Genomic DNA, 22239 nt, shown 5'->3' with positions numbered 1-22239 from the left:
CCGCTGAGGTACCTCATGATTAGTTCCAATAGTCACAGAATAGCACCTACTGGCTACAAAGGCCTCAATTTTCATGTAGATGAAGCAATGGAGGCTTTTAACCTGCCCAGAAGCTAAGTTCTGATGGGTTTGCCTTCCATGGCATCAAACATGTCTTCTAAGGCCTTCTGCACACATTGGAGAAACTCCTGGGCATTGCGGCTTGTGTAGGAGGAGACGTTGCAGCCTATCCAGTTGTCATGAACGGCATACCCAACACCAAAGCCATCAGGGACCACGGGGGCAAAACCACCAATGTTCACTGCTGGGCTGGTCAGTGTGCTAGTGGACAGAATGTTGTGGTTTATCTGCCCATATGCAGGGTCCAGGTACAGCTCAGGCAGGGCAATCCCTTTGGCTGCTGCCAGGTACCGCAGAGCAAATAAGTGTCGATCAAAACCCTGGCCTGTCAGAGACAAAACAAAACACCAGAGTTTCAAAATCGCAGAACTGAAAGAAGCCTTAGTAAACCTTCCACCCATGTAGGAATCCCCTTCAAAACATCCTTGAGTGGAAGGAGGGTCTATCTACCTCTGCATGCACACCTCCAGCTCACTAGCCTCTGGAGCAGTTCATTCTAGAATATTTTCTTAAGAAAAAACTCAACAGCTGAGTCAAAAATGAGCCTAAAATAAAAGTATGATTTTACAAAGTCTGAAACTAAATCAATTTAGTCAAGAAAAGTACATGAGAGCTCTGGACTCAAAAACTAAGATAAAAGCCGCAGTCCAAGTCAAGTGTCAAAGACAATGAGTCAGTAGAACAAAACAAAGAGTTCTAATCTCATCTTTACTGCTAATTTGCTATGTAATCTTGGTCCAGTGGCCTCTATTGCCTACCTATAAAATGGGGAAGGATGAGACCAGAATGTCTTGGAGGTCCCTTCTAGTTCCAGGACTTTTTGCTGCATGAAAGGATTGGGCTATGTGATCCTCCAGGTCCTTTCCAGGTATAAGTTTTTGCGACAAAAAGGCAAAGAAGACAGACACTTAGATTTGGGAACAGCTTCTGAAGTGACCTATTTACAGGGAGCCAACACACTACATCTGAGGTGAAGTAAGAGGGCCTGTGGGCTTAGAAATCCTAAATTGTCTAATGACTAATAAGTACTAGAAAGAATCATGTGTCACAGCTGAAAGTGACCTTCATTGAGGATAACGTTAGATGTATTTCCCCATCCCTGCTTAGGAGAACATTCTGATCCCTAGTGGCTCTCCTGGCTATTCAGACTATTAGGGTAGAAAAAAATAATCATGTGGTAGCTGGCAGATGGATACAATCTAGTGAAGAGGTAGAAATCAGATCTGGGGTAGAATATAGCTGAGGCCTACCCCAGTGCTGAGGGCAACAAGACCCGAGGACATGCTCCCCGTCTCACCCATGGCCGCTTCTTTGGTCAGCTGGCCGTGGTATCTGGAGCACTCGGCCATCATCTGCTTAAGCTCTCCAGCACTGTGCTTGGAAGGTTCCCTGACAAAGGCCTCGGAGCACCTCTTCGTGAAGACGGAGGCGGGGCGGATGGTCTCGGTGCGGCCGTGCTTGAACGCCGCAGTGCTGCAGGACTCGTAGGTGGCCACCGTCTGCCCATATTGCCGCAGAAAGGCCATCTGGAAGGCCAGCTGAGCCACCGAGTCAGGGCTCAGCTTCTGCTTCTTCAAGAATTCTTTGCCTCCTCTCTGAAACTGGATGCAGTCAATGGTGAGGGTTTTCATGGTGGCATCAAACTTTTCCTTAGCAGCAATGATGCCAGTCTTTAAGGCATCGTTCAGCTTGAAGTTGAGCTTCTGCACAGCAGCAGAGGAGTCAGTGCTGGCCGGCTGGCTCTGTGGAGTGATGGCAGGGGCCTGAGTGCTGTCTTTAAACACTTCATTGAAAAACCTGAGCACTGCAACCCCATCGCCCCAAGCATGCTCAAAGTGGACAGCGGCAGTGCCGTCCTTGGCTATAATGAGGTTAAAGGATTTATCATACCAGCGGTTTGTGCCGTCACCGTGCAGCATGGTATGGGACAAGTGGACAAGGTCCTTAATGGGGAAGTCATCTAGGCAGAGACAGAACACAGCAGAGTCTACTTTCCTCAGGGTCTCCTCGTTGCCACCACTCACCAGCTTCTGCCTGAGCTCTGCCCAGATATCTCGGTTCTCACTGGGCAGATATGCCAGTGGAAACTCAGGGGCAGGGCTATTGTCTGAGAGAATGTACTTCAGATGAGCCTGGATTTCAGAGGCGCTCACAATGTTCCCATTTTGATCCAGGACATCAAAGACATAGAAATGTCCTTTTCTAAGGACCAGGAGGTGTCTGGCCTTGTTATCAGTGAAGAGTTCATCCCGACTGGGTCTGGGTAAACGAGTTGAATTGAAAAGCCGGAAATACTGGGACATATCCAGTGGATATGCATTGACCAAGTAGGCACCATACCAAGACAGAGAGGAAGGCACAAAGCGTATGAGTTTCTTAAAGGTATCAGTGTCACTTTTAGCAGGGTTCAAGTGGAACACTTCTGGTTCCAAAAGGCCATCCCGGAGTGTCTTCAGAAACCGGATGGCAGAAACCGTCATGTTGGTCGCCCGGGTGAGCTGTTCATTATACTCAGACTTTGGGTCAGGGTTGAATGCCATAAATGGATTAAAGTTCAGGACAATGGGGTCTCGAGCAGTTAAGTACATATCAAACCAGGGGCCTAAAACATAAAAATAAAAACATAAAAAGTTAATGCAGTCCCTAAAAATAAAACTTGAGAAAGAATAAGTCAGACATATGCAGAAGAAATGACATCACCTCCAGAGGGAGGAATTTCCGGATTATTTTTTTGTTCTGCAATAATTCATGTTATATAAACAGGATCATACACTATTTGGTCTTTTACATCTGGCTTCTATTACTTACGATGTTTTTGAGGTTCATCGATGTTGTAGCACGTAGCAGTTCATTTCTTTTTATTACTGAATAGTGTCCCATTATATAGATATAGCACATTTGTCATCAGCTGATGGACATTTGTGTTGTTTCCACTTTTTGGTTATTATGAATTCTCTTGGGGATATAACTAGGAGTAGAATTGCTGGTCATGTGTTAAACCTTTTGAGGAACTGCTACAGTCTTTTCCAAAGTGCCTGCACCATTATCACCAGCAGTGTATGAGGGTTCCAATTTCTCCACATCCTTGGCAACATTTGTTTGTCTTTTTGATTGGAGCCAGTCTGGTGGGTAACCATTACTGTGGTTTTGATTTGCATTTCCCTAATGTTTATTAATTGCCTTTTTTTCCTTATTCTCTTTCCTTTCTTGACTCTTAAAGGAGTAAAATACAATAACACCTCGCATTTATGCTGGAACAGAATAGTTGTTAATTCCCATACCATCTCCTTAAGTTTCCCTCAGGGACAACATTCACACTTGACTATCTCCCTAATACGGGGGAAAGTCTTCACCATCATTCTGTGTACATTTATGCACTTCCTCTTTTAGGAAATGCTCAAAAAGCAATTAGAAATAACTATGAGTGTATGTGGACCACTCAAACTAGCTCTCCACATTCCAATGGATGTTTTGCTTGTGAAAATTCCAAAAGCAGTATTTTATCAGGAAATGTGTCTTCAATGGAAGCTCCTGCCAGTATTATTAAATATGGGTAAACTCTACCAACAAGGACCATTTTCCATTGGAAGAAATAATTTCCACATGTAAAGCACTGGAGAAAGGATTGATGAATACACATTTATCTCTTATTCATTTGTTGGTCCATTTATTCCATTTCATTCCTTGAGAGTAAGTGTGGAGAATCAGGCCCTGGTCCAGGGATATAGAGAAGAACAGGACATGGACTTTGATTTGGAAGAACTATAGTGAAGGAGACAAACAGAATAAAAACATAATGCAATGCACTAAAATGGTAAGGGAAAAGACATACTGGGGGGTGGGGATATATTTAATGGAAAAAAGACATGAATTTATGCCTCTGATCCCTTCAGTAAATAATTTTAAAGAGACATAAACCAATAAGGCAAAGAAAATGAAAAAAAGCAAATATTACAAGTTGATGCCCTAGCCAGTTTGGCTCAGTGGATAAAGCGTCGGCCTGCAGACTGAAGGGTCCCAGGTTCGATTCCAGTCAAGAGCACAGGCCTGGCTTGCGGGCTTGATCCCCAGTGGGGGGCAGGGCGTGCAGGAGGCAGCCGATCAATGATTCTCTCATCATTGCTGTTTCTATCTCTCTCCTTCTCCCTTCCTCTCTGAAATCAATAAAAAAAAATTTTTTTAAGTTGAAAAGCATTTAGGTAACTGGTAATGACTAAAGCAGACTCAAGAAACACAACACTAAGTTGAGAGCAGAGAAAGCCAAGAAATAATATTTACAAAGCAGAACCCCTAGAGCAAGCATGTCAAACTCAAAGGCTAACACGGGCCAAATAAAGGAGACATGCAGCCCGAGGACTGCGAGTTTCACATGCTTGCCCTGGAGGGCTCAGGAACTGGCAGCCTAGACATATCTGATTGAAAAGCTATTTAATTAGACCCACACTCCTACACCCCAGATATTCTCTGGCAAAAGTAAAATTGTGGGATATAGATCTGTGGAGATCTCAAGCCTTTTCCTTTATCCCACTTCTACAACACTAGTGACCAGGAAAACACCTCTTGGCAGTTTTCTGGAAAAGCCTTCCCTGGGAGCCTAAAACACAAGCACTAATGTTAGGGACACTCAAGGAACTGATTTAGCCAGATCACATGCAATGAAGCTGTGACAAGCCCCACCCTCATCCACAGAGCTCCCAATAGCTTGTTAATATTTCATCCATATCCAAGACAACAGAGAAGGATAGAAAACACCTGAAAAAAAGAGGGCAAAACAAACAGGAGAAAAGCAACTTGGATACAGACTATGAAGAAAGATGAAAACTTAAAAAAAAAATTCCCAGATAAACTATTAAGCACATGGAAAACTAAACATAAGAAAATATAAAATAATCATTAACTTCAGAGAAAACAAAAAGTTTATCCGGGAAAGAAAATAAACAATCCCAATGTGCTACACAACTCACCTGACAATAGCAATTACATGATCCTAATAGTGTAAATGCGAAATACTAAGCTAAACTTTGTGCAGTGGCAGTATCGTAGCCAATGAGGTTTATCTGAGGCACAATTTTTTTTTTGAGGTGCAATTATTGCTAATTGAAAATAAAATAAATAAATACTACAGCAACTAAAATTACAAATAACTATACCGTGAAAATGAGGGGAAAGGAAATGGGCATGTACACTCTCATATGTGGTGGGGATACAAGAGACTGATAAATTCTAATCTTCTATAGCGAGATGTCAATAGACAATGCCTAACTCAAAAAAAGTTAAATTGCAGTAATATAAATATATAATTTAGAGAATAAGGATACATATTGCAAAAGAATCAGAGAGCAGCTCAAAGTAAGAAGTGGGAAATTAGGGAAGGGTCAGGAAATTGCTGTTTTTCCTAATAAGCCTGGTAGAACTATTTGATTTTTTTAAAATTATGTGTGTGTGTGTATATATATATATATATATATATATATATATATATAACCTTATAAAAAATATAAACTAAGTTAAAGTGCTGTGAAACAGAGGTGGAAGCAACAAACTCTGAATGGAAAGGGAGAAGGACAGAAAGGTTTCATACCAAAAAATCATCCTACCTGGTTCTTTCTTTTCTTTTTTCCATTGAGCATATAATTGGCATAAAAAATTATACCAGTTTCAGGTGCACAATATAATAATCCTATATTTGTATATAGTGATATTATTAAATGATCACCACACTAGTCTAGTTAACATCCATCACCATACACAGTTATATATGTATTTTTCTTATGATGAGAATTTTTAAGATCTACACTCTTAGCGACTTTATAATACAGTATTATGAACTATCGTCATCATGTTGTACCTTACATCCCCATCACTTATTTATTTTACAACTGGAAGTTTGTACCTTTTGATCCCCTTCACCCACATCAACCAACCCCCGCCTCTGACAATCACCGTACCTGAGTCTTCAAAGAAATTTCCAGGTAACAATGGCAGTGTAAACAACATGGATGAAGGCACAGAAGAATGAAGGAATTAATGGGTTGAGGGATCTAGAATGATACACGTAGGGACTTAATCCTGCATGCATCCTTTTTAGACAGACCAATAATTAGGTTCTGCCTTGATTCCATCTATACAGGAAGCAAGCGGTTGCTCTTGCAGGCGTCCTCAAACTACGGCCCACGGGCCACATGCAGGTGTTTTTGCCGTTTTGTTTTTTTACTTCAAAATAAGATATGTGCAGTGTGCATAGGAATTTGTTCATAGTTTTTTTTAAACTATAGTCCGGCCCTCCAAGAGTCTGAGGGACAGTGAACTGGCCCCCTGTTTAAAAAGTTTGAGGACCCCTGCTCTTAAGCATGAATTCAGTCAACATCTTAGTGAAGGAGGAACTCACTCAGCCTTAATGTTTACCTCAGGAGGAGAGGATGACACATTATTTCACTGCTGTCTCTCCAAAAGTATTTTCGAGACCAAAACAGGAGAGAGCTACCTTACTTTCAATTATGGAGGGCTCTGAGACAAATTACACCCGCAGCCCAACCTCCCTACCTGAAATGTAGCTCGTGTGTTTATTCTGCTTGTCCTGAGCAACCAGCTGATCGTGCAATTCTTTTCCAATCCCATTTTCAAAATTCTTGCAAAATTCTTCTGTTTTCCTGAAATGTTTGAGAAAAGAGAATCAAATAATGGCAGAAAATACATGATTTTTAGATTCATGGCCCAAAACTCATACACCGAGCTTTGAGTCCCCAATAGTATATCCCTAGGACCTAGGACTGAGATCAGAACAAGAATAAATCTAAAATGAATAAGTCTAGGATATGTTTTTCAAATAACTGGGAAGATCAATCAACATCTCATAAAACTAACTGTAATCTGGGAGGCAGTTTGGCATGGAGAAAAGGACATAAGCTTTGGGGTAAAAAAGAGCTAAGTTTGAATTCTAGCTCTGTCGCTTTCAAACAGTGTGACCTTAAACAAGTTACTTGATCTGACTTTCAGTTTCTTCATGTGTAAAATAGAGATAATATATCACCTTATAAGATTAAAACATATTTATAAAGCTAAGGATTTAGGATAGTTTGAAATATAATATTTAGTAACTGGTAGCTATTAAATTATTACCATCTCAAGAGAAGCTTCAAGTGACTAATAAGGAATACTTGAAAGTACAGGACTAGATTATGAACAGTTCATCTATGTTTTTCCATCACTGTCCAGTGAAGGATTTTGTTATTTTAATGACAATGCCCATTATCTGCATGAAAAATTCTCATCATGGATAAAGAGGACTACAGTAGGATGTAAGATCTTAATGCAACTCACTTTTTGGCAATAGCCAGTATTATTTTCCGATTCCATGCTGTATTAGTTTTCCTAGGACTGCCATGACAAAGTAGCACAAACTGGATAGCTTAAAACAATAGGAATTTATTCTCTCATAGTTCTGGAGGCTAGAAGTACAAGGTATTAACAGGACTGTTTTCTCTCAAAGACTCTTGGGGAGAATGTATTCCATGCCTTCCTCTTAGTTTCTGGTGTCACCAGCTATCCTCGGCATTCCTTGGTTTGTTGGCATACTTCAATCTCTGCCTCCATCATCACATGGCTGTCTCTGTGCCTCCTCTTCTTATAAGAATATCAGTCTCCTTGGATTAAAGAAGACTCCAGTATGATCTCATCTTTTTTTTTTAATCCTCACTCTAGGACAGCAGTTGCCAACCTTTTGGACCTCACGGACCACCGGTTGGCGACCGCTGCTCTAGGATATGTTATTATTGATTTTAGAGAGAGAGGAAGAAAGAGGGAGAGAGATATCGATGTGAGAAACATTGATTGGTTGCCTCCCATATGTGCCGAGACCATGGATTGAACCCACAACCTGTGTATGTGCCCTGACTGGAAATTAAACCCACAACCTTTCCATGCACAGGATGTTGCTCCAACCCAGCCACACTGGTCAGGACTGATCTCATCTTAATTACATCTGTAACATGCTTACTTCTAAATAAGGTCATATACTGAGGTTCCAAACAGAGCATGAATTTTGGGGCACACTATCCAATTCAGTACACATGCTCACCAAGGAAACTTCAGGTCTGCCATATGCTCTCCTCAATGTACCTCCCTACCAGGAGCACATGCCTTCTGCAAATGACCAGCACCAGCTGGCCTCCCAGGTACTCCTACCAGGATACAGTACAAACTTCTCATTCTGGCTTATAAACCATCACCTGTAGAGTCTGGTTGGAGAGACTTGGTCAGCCCTTCATCAGGTTCCTGGAGACCCAATCTAATCACAGATACTTCCTGAAGCAGTCTACCATTATTTGTCAGCTTCTCTTGAACCACCCAACCATGGTCATTCAGGGTTCTCAGCATTTACCTGAACTGCCCATCATCCAAGAGAGGCTTCTGTGCACTGAGGTATCTTCTAATGGTGTCTTCAAGTTTGGGAACAGGCAGCCTGAGGAGAAAGCAAGGTCCATGTAGGTGACAATATGTGAAACAGGTTAATTAGCTTCACAACCCAAACTAATCCTATATAATAAAGAGGTGATATGCAAATTAACCCTCACAAGATGGCTTCCTACAACCAGGCCAGCAGGGGGGTTAGTGAGGGACGACCAAACAACTGAACAAGCAGGCTGCGTGGGGCAACCAGGCCGGTGGGGGGGACTGTGAGGGACGACCAAACAACTGAACAAGCAGGCTGCGCAGGGCGACCAGGCCGGTGGGGGGGGACCGTAAGGGATGACCAAACGACTGAACAATCAGGCTGCGTGGGGCGACCAGGCCGGTGGGGGGACCATGAGGGGCGACCAGGCTGGCTGGGGGGGGCAGTTGGGGGCAACCAGGCCAGCAGGGGGGGCAGTAAGGGGTGACCAGGCCAGCAGGGGGTGGGGATAGTTAGGAGCGACCAGGCCAGCAGAGAGGGGGAAGTTGGGGGCAACCTGGCCGACAGCAGGGGGCAGTTAGGAACTATCAGGCTGGCGGGGTGGGAGGCAGTTAGGGGCAACCAAGCAGGCAGGCTAGGATCCAGTGGTCCAGAATTGTGAGAGGGATGTCTGACTGCTGGTTTAGGCCCTAAACCGTCAGTCAGACATCCCCCACGGGGTCCCAGATTGGAGAGGGTGCAGGCTGGGCTGAGGGGGACCACCCCCATGCACAAATTTCATGCACCGGGCCTCTAGTAAACTAATAACTGATAACTACCTTCCAAAAAAACCAACAATGGGAAGCCACAGACAAATCAGAATTGATGGATTTACTAATGTAAATATCAATGATAACTATATTTTTAAGTAAAATAATTTTAATGTATTAATTATGAATTTCATAAGCTAAATTAGTAAATATACTAATAGATTCAAAATGGGGAAGCATAAGGTTCCCCAAACCTTTCAGTTTCCTGGTTACAACTACAATACCTGTATTGGAACTGATTTGAATTCTACCCTTAGTTTGAAATGAATTTTTCTCCCCCAAGATTAAAAAAAAAAGTTCTATTTTTAAATGTGCTTGTGTATTGTACAACAGAGATTCTTACAAAAGTGAAACACAGGTCTGTCCAAGGGCCAGCCAAATATGCGGTCGACAATCAAGCCATGCCCAGCCACCAGGAATCCTGTGAGGAAGAGCTAGATCTTCCTATGTGCTATTTATTCATCATTCTCTACCAGTAGATTTCTAGGAAAAGCTATGGTGATGAAGTTACTGGTCCATATTGAAATTAAAACACATGGACAGTATGGTGAGGTGTTCTTTCTTTTTCATGTCAATAATTTTATTGAAAGACTAGAGGCCCCTTGCAGGAAGATTCCTGCAATAGGGCTTCCTGATGTGGTCTCCGCTGCCCCGCCTGCTTCCCTCCCTTCTCCGCAGCCCCGCTGGCTTCCCTTCCTTCTCCGCCACCCCGCTTGCTTGCTTCTCCACTTCGCTCCCTTCTGCAGCGCTTGGCTTCTTTCTACACTGTCTTCAGTCTTTGCTCTGGCCTGGATATGCAAATCAGCTGCCATCTTAGTTGGGTTAATTTGCATACTCGCCCTTATTGGCTGGTGGGCATGGCTTGTGGGTGTAGCCAAGGTACGGTCAATTTGCATGTTTATCTTTTATTGAGAGGATATATCCCCTGGTACCAAAACTTAATTTGTTAGGTTATCTCTGCCAACTCAAATTAACAATGATATATTCAAATTATCTAAATATAGCAGCCATTTAGGAAAACTGGACAGTTATCCGTAAAATGTAGCTTGAACCATCAGAAGTGAAATGATGGCCATCTAAAAAGCAGGAAGCAGGCCCTTACCAGATACTTAATCTGCCAGTACTTCGATCTGGGACTTCCTAACCTCCAAAACCTTTAGGAATAAATCTCTATTGTTTATGTCACCCAGTCTATAGCCACCCAAATGGACCATGAGAGGCAGCCTGAATTCAAAATGACACTTCAGTCACAGTCTGACTGTTCTTGTTGGGATAACTTACATTAGAAATACCCAGCTGAGATCTGTCAACCTCATGAATTATCTATCCTATATAATAAAAGGCTAATATGCAAATCGACCTAACAGCAGAAAGACATGTTGCTATGATACATACTGATCACCAGGGGGCAGACGCTCAACACAGGAGCTGCCCCCTGGTGGTCATTGCGCCAGAAGCCGGGCTCACAGGGAGCAGGCCTAAGCTGTCAGTCAGACATTCCATGAGGGCTCCCAGACTGCGAGAGGGCACAGGCCGAGCTAAGGGAACCCCCCCCCCCCGAGTGCAGGAATGTCGTGCACTGGGTCTCTAGTATATATATATAAAATAGAGAAATATGCAAATTAGGTCAGGATGCCCTAATGGTCACTACCAGCTCAGGAGGAGGGGCCGGGCGTGGCCCTGAGCCTGAGAGAAGAACACACAGCGGCACCTGCTCCAAGCCTCTGTGGCACGGCCGGGGGCAGGCCCCCAATGGACACACACACACACACACACACACATACAGCGCCTGCTCTGGGCCTCCCCAAACAAGTACAGACACACACGTGTCCACTGGGCAGGCCCCCAGTGGACATGTACAGACACACACACACACACACACACACAGCGCCTGCTCTGGGCCTCCCCGAACAAGTACAGACACACACGTGTCCACTGGGCAGGCCCCCAGCGGACATGTACAGACACACACACACACACACACACACACACACACACAGCGCCTGCTCTGAGCCTCCACAGCAAGGCTGGGGGCAGACTCCCAGCGGACACGTGTGGACACACACACACACACACACACACACACACACACACACGGGGCGCCTGCTCCGAGCCTCCGCAGCACAGTCTGACATGCCCTCATCCTTCTCCCTATCTCATATCCTGGAATTATTGTTCCTTATTTTGACAGTCACTGGAGTGAACCAAGTAGCACCATCACATCCCAGTTAAAAGATCATCAATCACAGGGAAACTACACTTTCACTTCATCTCAGCCACTATTTCCAAGGCTGTACTCTGAACCTTATCCCACTTATAACTGCTAACATCAGAAATCACAGCTTGGCCCTGGCCAGCGGGCTCAGTGGTTAGAGTGTCCACCTGCCCACTGAAGGATCTCAGGTTCAAGGGTACAAACCTGGGTTGCAGGTTCGATCCTCAGCCCTGTTCAGGGCAGGTGCAGGAGACAACCAATTTATGTGCTTCTCTCACATCGATGTCTCTTTCTCTTTGTCTGTCTCTGTCTCTCTCTTCTCTCTCTCTCAAAATCAATGGAAAAATATTCTCTAGGGAGGATTAACAAACAAAAAAATAAATCATAGCATGTTGTCCCTGATGTCCTATTATATGATTTTTTTTTTCCTGACCTATCAATGATCTCCTCCTCCTCCTCCCCGTTCATATTATTCTTTGCATAGGCTGGGCTGTGGGTTCACCTGCATCAGAGGAGAAACAGAGCCCCCACTAGGTATTTCAAACAGATAGAATTTAATTGGGAACTGGTTACCAAAGGGTTGGAAAGGAAAGGCTAGAAGAGAGAGAGAAAAAAAAGTGAAGTTAGAGATTAATAGCTACAGGAAGCCATTCTCACTCTCATGGATGAAGGAGCCAGACCATGCCCTGCTGAGGCTGCTGAGAACTTGCTGCTGCCATTGGAACGGTGCTGCCAAGGAAGACAGCAGCCTGCGGACTGCACTGCCCCCACCCCCGCCCCCGCCCCCACCCTTGCCCCTGCTGAGCCCAGTGAGGAGCAGAGTGGAGCTTCTCCACTGCGTCCATGCTCCGCAGTGAGAAGGTAGCTGCCAGGGCATCTAGGAAACAGTTTTCCCTGAACTACAAGAAAGCACAGAAGGGCATAGATGGGGCTCTGAGCCAACAGACAAAACCTATCCTTTGCCTATTTGGCATTTATTCTCACCCTTTACCCTATATTAAACTTCCAGGAACAATAGCAGGGTCACACAAATACCCCTTAAATAATTGAAGATGCTGTCACTTTCCCAAAAGAGAGGCACAAGGTCTCATCCGTCATTATTTCCATCTCTAGGTGATCTGCTCCCATTGGAATTTTCTTAGAATAAAGGTAATCATCAGTAACATTTCTTATCTATAATAATAAAAGTATAATATGCTAATTAGACTGGACAGCCGAATGACCTTCCAGACATCATTCCAGATGTCCTTCTGGACGAAGCTGTGGCAGTGGGGGGCGAGGCAGAGGCAGAGGCAGAGGCAGTAGGGGTGGAGCAGTTAGGGGTGATGAGGCAGGCAGACAGAGTGGTTAGGGGTGATCAGGCAGGCAGGCAGAGGGGGTTAGGGAAGATGAGGCAGGCAGGCAGAATGGTTAGGGGTGATCAGGCAGGCAAGGAGAGTGGTTAGGGGTGATCAGGCAGGCAGGCAGGCGAGCAGTTAGGAGCCAGTGATCCCGGATTGTGAGAGGGTGCAGGCTGGGCTGAGGGACCGCCCCCTCCCCTGCACAAATTTCGTGCAGCAGGACTCTAGTCTTACATAATAAAATAATTTTTTCAGGTACAAAAAAAAAAAGATTAAAACCTTACTATAAATAAGATATACTGTGGTTCTTCAGTTTATTTTCAATGCACACTCATCCAAAAAAAAAAAGGTGTAAAAAGTAAATCTGAATTATTTATAGCCATTATGAACTTAGGCTGAACTGAATAACCATTCATGACACTTTAAAACTGTAGATCCCCTTACATTGGTGGACTTACAAAGAAAATCCCAAATACTAGCTCAACTACCTAATAATTACAAAGTTACCCACTCACTTTTCTCAAGACTTTGTTTTGATACAGAAGGAACATTAATGAAATTTTACCTTCTTTTTAAACAAAATTCTAAATTAGAGGCAATGGCAGTTTTGTAAAAACAGTGCTTATTAAAAATTCTGGAGTGTTAACTCTAGCCTGAACTTACTTTAGTGGGGAAGTTTTCAGAGTGATGATTTATATCTTAGTCTCCTCAGAACTTCCAGTTTATATTATGAAATTAACTGTCCAGTATATATCAACACAGCCCTTTAAAAATAACACCTAACTGAGCACTGTTTATGCCTGGTTTTCTCTAATTCTGAGGTGGCAGCCAAGCACCCCCTCTCTGAAGAGTGCAGGGTTGCTATTAATCACGTGGCATCTTATGAACTGCACATCAGTGATGCTTGTTTATCTGTGGCCTGTTATTACATTGAAGGCTCAGAAGAACCTCGTTTTGCTACATTCTTTGAAAATCAAGCTGAGGTGAAGAGGGAACATGAAAAGCAATTCCTAAGATACCTAAGAGAATGTGAGCGAAATCTGCCTTCCGGTGACTGAGGCCTGAGATAGATAGCTGGGGAACCGGCATGCAAGCTCTAGAGTCTGCTCTGGAACTGGAGAACTAGTTAACCAAGCTCCTTCCAGCCGTGAAGGCCAGAGCTTCTGCCAACAATGACACTAATTCTTGTGCTTCAGGGGAAAGTACCTGGAGGAACAGAAGAGTAACACAAACTACCTGCTACGCCAGCTTGTATATCACAAGGAATTAGAAAATCAGGCCCAGGAGGAGGAAGACGAATTGGAAAAGCCTGCTGAAGTGTCAGCTGAATAGACCCAACATCTGGAGGCAACAAAGCGAGTCTTCCCATTGTACTAGGCCCCAAAACCAGCTCCTTAAGAATCTTAATCGTCTCCATTCGTCAGAAGACTGCTTTCCTTCATTGGTGTATGTACAAATAAATCTGCTTTTGCATTATAAAAACAATTAAAAATATTAACACCCAACTGAATTGAACACCTAAAAATAATTAAAATGGTGAATTTTATATTATGTATATTCTACCACACTAAAAAAAGAGCAAAGAAAAAACAGTAACATCTAAAAAACAAGCTAATGCTGGTGCAAGGGTTCCCAGAAAAAAGTGAGTCCACGGCCACTTGGTCAATAGGCAGCAGTAATACCACAGGAATGAGAGGGAGCGAGGTCCAGTTGGACCTCTTAGTACAAAGGGACCACCCCTGCCAACTAATTGGGACCGATCCCTATTTCAGGCATCTTATCTCACAGTAGCCCGATGAACTGTGTGTCCCATTGCTACCTTACAGGGAAGAGCTGTGGCTCAAAGAAGGTAACGGAATTGCCTTAAGTTACAGAGTGTAAGATCCAGACTCTGAAACCAAGTTCTACCAGACTTCGAAGCCAGGGCTTTTCACCAAGTGTGACATCAAAACGAGTGTCAAAGATAACACATTTTACCAGTCTAGGATCTCAGAGGTAAAAGGGATCTTATTTTATCTAAACTCCACTTTACAGCTGAGCTAATGAAGGCCCTGGGGTGGGGGGTGGGGGGAGGAGCTCTTGTTTAAAGTTACACATAGGTGATGGCTCAGTGCCACTGTTTGTAGCTTCAGATTCCTACAGATTTTTGTACTGTGGGTTGGAGAAAATGATCTTGAATATTCTCCCCAGCTTTCCAATTCTAAAACAGAGACGATCCCTCTGATATGGGAAGTCAAGGATCCATGTGCAGCTGGGCTTGGCAAAGGCAGACAGGTTCTGTCATTCCTCACCTTTGCCCCACTTACAGGCTCAGCCCACACACAGGCTGTCAGGAGGAGGTGTGTCCCAGGCCTCTCCCACAGGCAGAGACCCCTTTCCTTCCTCTCCCCCTACCTCTGGCCAAATTTAAACGAAGGGTTGGGGCTAGATAATCTCGTTTTAATTTGTTTAGATGTCTGCACTCTGTAATTTTGCAAGCATCACCTCGGATGATTTTCCTGAGAGGGTGGGGGTGGGCAGTGTTGGCAATGGGTTCAGGGGTTCCTGGATGTGAAGAAAAACAGCGGTTGGGGGTGATGCCGGCGATGCAATCTTTGTTCTATTCATGTGGTGGGGAACACTGGCCTCCAGCCCCTGGACTAGGAGAGTCCTGATGGCAGTTTGGAGAGAGGACAATCTTTGATAAAAAATTGAAATGTGGCACCAGGAACTAACTGGTGACTAGAGAAGGTTAAATCTGATTTTAGAGGGTGAAGGAATTGGGGGAAATTTCCCATATGGGAGACGGAGATCGGGCAGCTCGGATGAAGGCTGGGAAGGTGGGGAAACTGGAAACTGAGGGGAAGAAAATGCTGGGTGAGGGAAAGGGAAAGATGTATTGGACTGTTTTTTCTTTCTTTTTTGTTATTTATAAGAAAAAGTTTATTAGAAAGTTACAGAGGCAAAAGGGCCCTTGGGATTTAGGAGAGAGAAGGGTCAAGGTGGGGAGCCTGGGAGGAGGGAGGGGGAGGGGAAAGTGCACAGGGGCCGCTTTCCTAGGGGAGTAGGTTCTAGGTGGAAGGTCCGCGGTCGTTTCTGGGGAGGAGGAGTGGAGAGGGTTGGATGGACTCTGGATCTAACCTGAGCTAAGGCTCCGGAGGGGTTTTGAGGGTGGTGCCTAGAATCCTGTGACGGTGGGCTGAAGTGGCTTGGGGTAATGTGGGTTAGGGGGATATTTTAGGGGGAGTGTTGAGGAAGATTTGATGGTGGTGAAAGGTTTTCGGGTGAAGACTGGGCCTAGAATGCTGAGGACTTGGGGGCGAGTAAGATGGACACGCGAGTGTGCGTGGGGGCTGCTGGGGGGCTGAAAGGGCAGAGTCCTGTTGGCATGGGAGTGGGCCGAGGGTTCTGAGTCACGGTGATGAAGAAGAGGGGGTGTTGGGGGGACTGAAGGAGGGTAACTCTTAATGCATCAGAAGTTGGCCTGTCCATATTCTGGGCAGGAATGTGGGGCGGGCATGAAAGCACCTCGGGGAACACCGTGGATATTTTTCAGGGGGAAATGTGAGGAACCCTTAGGGTTTCTGGCTGGAAGCTGAGTTGCCGGAGAGCGTTCGAGAAGGTTCAAGCCGGAGAATCAGGGAGCCACGGGGCGTTCTCAGATAGAATTTGCGCGTCGGGAGGTTCCTGTGCCAAGAGATCCTGACAGTCACAGGATTTCCGGGGGCGGGAGGGCGCCCCAGGTGGGAGCGGGGCAGACGCGGTTCCGTAGGAGCCGTGAGCGCCGGGGTAAGACTGGGGCCGACCCCGGGCGGGCGGCGGGCGGCGGGCGGCGGCCGGGCTCACCTGGGCAGGCTGTCCTGGAAGTGCATGGTGGGCACAATGCTGCGCTGCAGGTACTGGCCGGGCCCGGAGCCGGCGCTCAGGGGCCGCCGGGGGGCTCCCGGGCCGACGGCAGGGACCCGGGGCCAAGCGCGCAGCAGCAGGCGGGCCACCATCGTCCCCGGAGGCTGCGGCCGCGGGACGCCGAGTGCGGGGACCTCTGTGGGGCAGGGAAAAGCCCTCCCTCCTCAGCCCCGGGACGGACGCAGCGTCAGTCCGGGACTCCGGCCCAGTTCCCGTCCGTCCGCAGAGCCACTTCCGGTCCCGCCCACGGAAGGCTCCGCCCACAGCCTGGCCCCGCCCACCGGCTCCAGAGCTCAGAGGGTCTAGCCCACTGCCCGGTGGGCACCGTGCCACCTCCCGGCTCTGCTGGTCCGAGTGCCCATCGCGAGGCGGCGGGAAACGGAGCTCTGAAACCACTCTCTTCTCCTTTGACTGGAGCAAGATAGGAACTAGAGCTGGAGAAAAGCCGGGAAAAGCTCTTGGAATCGAATACACCTAAATTTGATCCAGACTCTGCCCCTGGGAGACGGTGGGCAAAATGTTAAACCTGTTTCCTCCCCTGTGAACTAGAGATCACGATCGTTCAGGAAATGAGTTAACCGGGTACGGACAGTGCTGGCGCTATAGGCAGTAAACGGTGACGGTTGTTGTTAGCAACCTGTTAACGTTTACCCGGCAGATGTCTGGCATGATGGATGCCGCACAGCTGCCCGGCGAGCTCACCTGAGCGGGAATTAGAGAAAATGTGTGCCAAAGCCAGAAACCATGGAGTCTCCCATCCAGCCACCTCTAATGCGCAGGAAGATCCTTAGAGCACGATTCCCTTCGGCGTGAACACTTTTCTCAGGTTGAACAATCCCAAAGGCAGGAAGCTCGGCCTCTGGCTGCCGGGAGTCTTCCGTGATCCGTGGACTACGTGAAGCTGCCTGTCACCACCACACATCACCTCCAAGTTTCCTTGCAACTCTGACTTTAAGATTATACAACTTGACCACAGATTCATCATTTCTCAACCATCACAAAAACAACGCGGCCACGTGTTAATCCCTGCTGTCAGCTGCAGCATTAAATAAGCTCTGCTCCCATTTTACAGAAGAAAGGGAAGTATCAAAATGCATTGCGTCATGCTGTCTGGCTTGAGGTACAGAATTCCATTCTGGAAACAGCCCTCCCTTAGCTCCAGCTCTCTATCATGGCCTTGTGGGTTTGAGGTACCAAATACATCTGGTCTGGCTCATAACTAGCTAAGCAGAGCCAGGAGCCAGAGCACCCTGGAAAAAGCACTGGACTGGGAGTCAAGAGACCTGACTTTTTGTTGTTGTTGTTTTTAAGATATATTTTATTGATTTTTTACAGAGAGAGAGGGAGAAGGATAGAGAGTTAGAAACATCGATGAAAGAGAAACATCGATCAGCTGCCTCCTGCACACCTCCTACGGGGGATGTGCCCACAACCAAGGTACATGCCCTTGACTGGAATCGAACCTGGGACCTTTCAGTCCTCAGGCCAACGCTCTATCCACTGAGCCAAACCAGTTAGGGTGAGACCTGAGTTTTTATCTCAGCTCTGTCCTTGTCTAGTTAGGTAACTCCTGGTTCAATAGGAACGTCACTAGCCAGCTCTTTCATTCACTCCGTGGTGACTATCAATACTTAAGACCTGAACCTGAAACTTAAAAATGCTGAATATCTAATCTTCACTTGACAGGAGAACAGACAGAGCTGACCCAAATCTAAAGCATCAGTGCCAATTGCCTGCAGTGTATAGGGTAGGAGGGAGAATATCAAATCCTTTAGAAAAAAATCACTCCACCAAATCCAGACAGTTTTTAAAGGCTTGAAACCTGAGGCAAACATCAGGAGCTATGGAGAACTAAGGGCACCTGAGGGCCTGGCAGAAAGTGGACCCAGTAGAAGAGCAGTGGCTCAATTCTAGAGACAAAGGGCCAAGGAATAGTGCCTATCCAGTATAACAGCTAAAAGAGGGGCTCAAAAGCCTTCTGTGGGTGCATGGCTGACAGGAACAAATCTAACCCCTCAAGCCAGTGCCCAAGGCCTTCTAATTCTGACTCCCACCTGCTCCTCCACTTCCCATCATATCACCCTAAGTACCCTATGCCACAGTAACACTTGAACTACTCAAAATCCCCAGAAATTGTCCTTACTCCATGCCAGCCCCCTTTTTTTCAGCTGAGCCTCTGTCTGGGATGTTCTTTTCATGCATCTATGCCTAGTACACTCCGACATCCTTCAAACCCCATTTTAAAATGTACAACCTCTCCAAAGTCTTCCTTAACCCTTATCCTTGCTCCTTCCCACAAAAACAAATTCCTCCCTCCCGGATGCCACAGCACTTTTCATATCACTGTTATATATGTAAAACATAACTATGATTTTATGATTTATTTAAGTATCAGTTCATCTCTCACAATAAACTTTGAGGCTCTCCAAGGCAAGAATCTTGTTTTCATTTATGTACCCAGCTGTGTAGCACAGGGCCTATCTTGGATTGGTGCTTTCCTTTTTCCGTGGGAAGGCCCTGGTGCCTATAGCACATGGAGGATAACTATAACCTGGAAGACCAGAAATACCACATTTTACTGTGGAAGGGTCAAGAACGTCCCTCTACTTAGAGAAAAATTCTGAAGGATAAATTGTTTGTGTTTAAGTAATCACAGAGTTCTGCTCTGTTTCAAATTAACTCTGATAAATCAGAACATGGTGGCCAGGTTAAAGTAATATCCTTATTAAAAACCAAAGTTCTTAAAGAAATAAACTAACTAGATAGCAGAAGAGTTCAGATGTCAATTAAAAAGAGACCCAGTTGATTAAGGATGAACAAAGACAACAAATGTGAACACCAAAATAATCAGAGAAATGACAGGAACTAGTGCTGAGAGTTGGCCTGGCAGTTTCAAGTTGTCTGGTTCTACTAGATCTTACCTGGACCAAGTATTGCTTGAACTAAGGAAACATATGAGCCAGGCCTCAAAAAGTGCTGCCTGACTTAATGCAATTTGTCGTAATGAACTCCAAACTTTTAAAGAGAAACTGAGTATGTGAGAAAATATTTAAATACGAAACAGTGAAACCAACGCGTAAAAAATGCTCTCTCTCCCTGCCCCATTGTGATGGTTGATTTTGTGTCAACCTGACTGGGCTAAGGGATGCTCAGACAGCTGATAAAACATTGTTTGGGATGTGTTGTGAGGGTGTTTCTGGGAGAGATCAGCATTTGAACTGGTAGACACTGAATAAAGAGATTGCCCTCATAGTGCAGTGGGCACCATCCAATCCATGAGGGCCTGAAAAGAACCAAAAGGAGGGGGAAGGGCGAATTTGCTGGCTTGAGCTGGGACATAATCGGCACTCCTGGCTCTTGGCTTCTGGGTTTGGAGTGAAGCTTTCCTGAGCCTCCGGCTGTTCTTATCTAGTTGGGTAATCCCTGGTTCAACAGGAAGGTCACCAGCCAGCTCTGACACTCATTCAGTGGTGACTACAAATCCTTACGACCGGAACATGAAACTCGGGGCTTTCCTGGGCCTCCAGCCTGCACATGGACTTCTCAGCCTCTATAATCTTGTGAGCCAGTTCCTCATAATAAATCTCTATCCACCTACCTCCTATCAGTTCTGTTTCTCTAGAGAGCCTTGACTAATACATAAAAAAAAAACTTTTAAAATTCACTCATAGATATATTAGATGTTTGATTAAATCCATCCATGAGGAATTCATGGTATGTGAAAAAATATCTATTCCTTTTAACTTACAGCGAACCTGATTTCACTTTTTGAAGCATTACGTAGAACTGTTGGAGAAAAAGAACTAATGGCTAGAGCATAGCAAGTTTACTGCATGAAAGCTTGGAATTTAATTTGAGGGGTGTGAAGAACCAAGTTCATGCATCTCAGACATGGCTTCTGGTCATCTGAGGTGGTCTGGTCACCTGAGCTGGCAGGCTTCTGGATCCTGGTTGCAATGATGCAATGGAGAATGGGGCTGTGAAGTGGGGGGCAGGGGGTACACAGATTTTACCCACAGCTCAGAACACCTCCTGGGGGAAGCACCGGCCCCTCTCTGGACCCTGTGACAATAGATTCCTTACTTCTGCTGTACTCCTGTGTGTACTCAGCTCTTCCAGTGATCAAGGTCAATCTCAACTCCAGCATCCTCCAACTATCACCATTTTCACTCATAGACTTCTTTGATGAGGGCAGGCCTCTCCACCTACACCCCAAGTCAGCACTGGGCAGACAGAGGGCAACTCTCAAGCCACAAAAATAATGGCCTGGTCAAGTTTACAACGTGTGATGGATTATTATAAAACACCATTTTCCAATGGACACTTTTGTTTCCCCACTGGGTCCTCGGGCCCCAGTTCTCTTTGTGCCTCTTTACCAATTGCAGTGGGCAAAGAACCTTAGTAGGAATATGTGGGAGAGAGAGAGAGAGAGAGAGAGAGAGAGAGAGAGAGAGAGAGAGAGAGAGAGAAAGAGAGAGAGAGAGAGAGAGAACACATGCACTAGTACTCTCTGGGTTAGTTAAAAACTTCACAGAATGCAACCACACAGAAACTTCAGTTCAAGTGTTTAAAGATTGTACTATGAAAGAATAAACAATATCAAAAGGAACTGATGTAAAAAAAAATTGGTAGTGATTTAAAAATCACACACAAGCCCTGACCGGTTTGGCTCAGTGGATAGAGCATTGGCCTGCGGACTGAAAGGTCCCAGATTCGATTCTGGTCAAGGGCATATACCTTGGTTGCAGGCACATCCCCAGTAGGAGGTGTACAGGAGGCAGCTGATAGATGTTTCTCTCTCATCGATGTTTTTAACTTTCTATCCCTCTCCCTTCCTCTCTGTAAAAAATAAAATATATTTTTAAAAAATCACACACAACTCCCAGATCTATGGTGACAAGATCAGTGCTTCTTTTATTTAATCCTGAGGATATGCTTGTTGATTTTAGAGAAAGGAAGTGGGGGGCGGGGGGAAAAGAAATATTGATGTGAGAGAGAAACATTGATCGGTTGCCTCCCATATGTGCCCTGACCACGGATGGAACCCACAACCTAGGTATGTGCCCTGACCTGGAATCAAACCTGCAACCTTTTTGGTGCATAGAATGACGCTCAACCAACTGAGCCACCCGGCCAGGGCGAGATCAGTTACCCAGAGGCAATGGAAAGATCCCCATAAAAAATGATGAGCATCTGTATACAGACCAATAAAAGTATGGCCTGTAGGACAATTTAGGTTTGAAATAAAAGAAGCGGCTGGTCGATATAAACATTCTCATTATTCACCATCAACAGAGTTATCTGAGAAAGGCTAAAGCAACAGACCCCTGGAGAGGTAAGAAGGATGAATACAAACAGCTGTTAGGGTACCAATCTGTCTATATCATGTAATATGTTTAAGCCAGTGGAATTGGGTTATTCTGTTAATAGCAGCCAAACTGATTCCTAATTGATGTACTGTTCCTCAGAGTATGAGGC

General features: G+C 45.3%; 1 protein-coding gene across 2 annotated transcripts; it reads right to left on the bottom strand.

Annotated features, from left to right (window-relative positions):
• Nucleotides 1–111: 111 nt before the first annotated feature.
• CPT2 (carnitine palmitoyltransferase 2) lies at nt 112–18156 on the bottom strand. 2 transcript variants are annotated; one of them, XM_079777621.1, is made up of 5 exons: nt 16702–18125; nt 8501–8581; nt 6664–6770; nt 1418–2722; nt 112–445 (listed from the first exon to the last, which is right to left on the bottom strand). In XM_079777621.1, the coding sequence occupies exons 1-5, from the start codon at nt 16851–16853 to the stop codon at nt 114–116; spliced, it is 1977 nt and encodes a 658-aa protein (XP_079633747.1). In that variant the 5' UTR covers nt 16854–18125; the 3' UTR covers nt 112–113. The 2 variants fall into 2 exon arrangements, with proteins under 2 accessions (XP_079633747.1, XP_079633748.1); XM_079777622.1 differs by having other exon boundaries at nt 211–445; nt 1371–2722; nt 16702–18156.
• Between the last annotated feature and the right edge of the window lie 4083 nt (nt 18157–22239).

This window comes from Cnephaeus nilssonii, assembly GCF_951640355.1.
Source record: "Cnephaeus nilssonii genome assembly, chromosome: 7".
Classification (NCBI taxonomy): domain Eukaryota; kingdom Metazoa; phylum Chordata; class Mammalia; order Chiroptera; family Vespertilionidae; genus Cnephaeus; species Cnephaeus nilssonii.
This window is presented reverse-complemented; position numbering and strand designations above follow the sequence as displayed.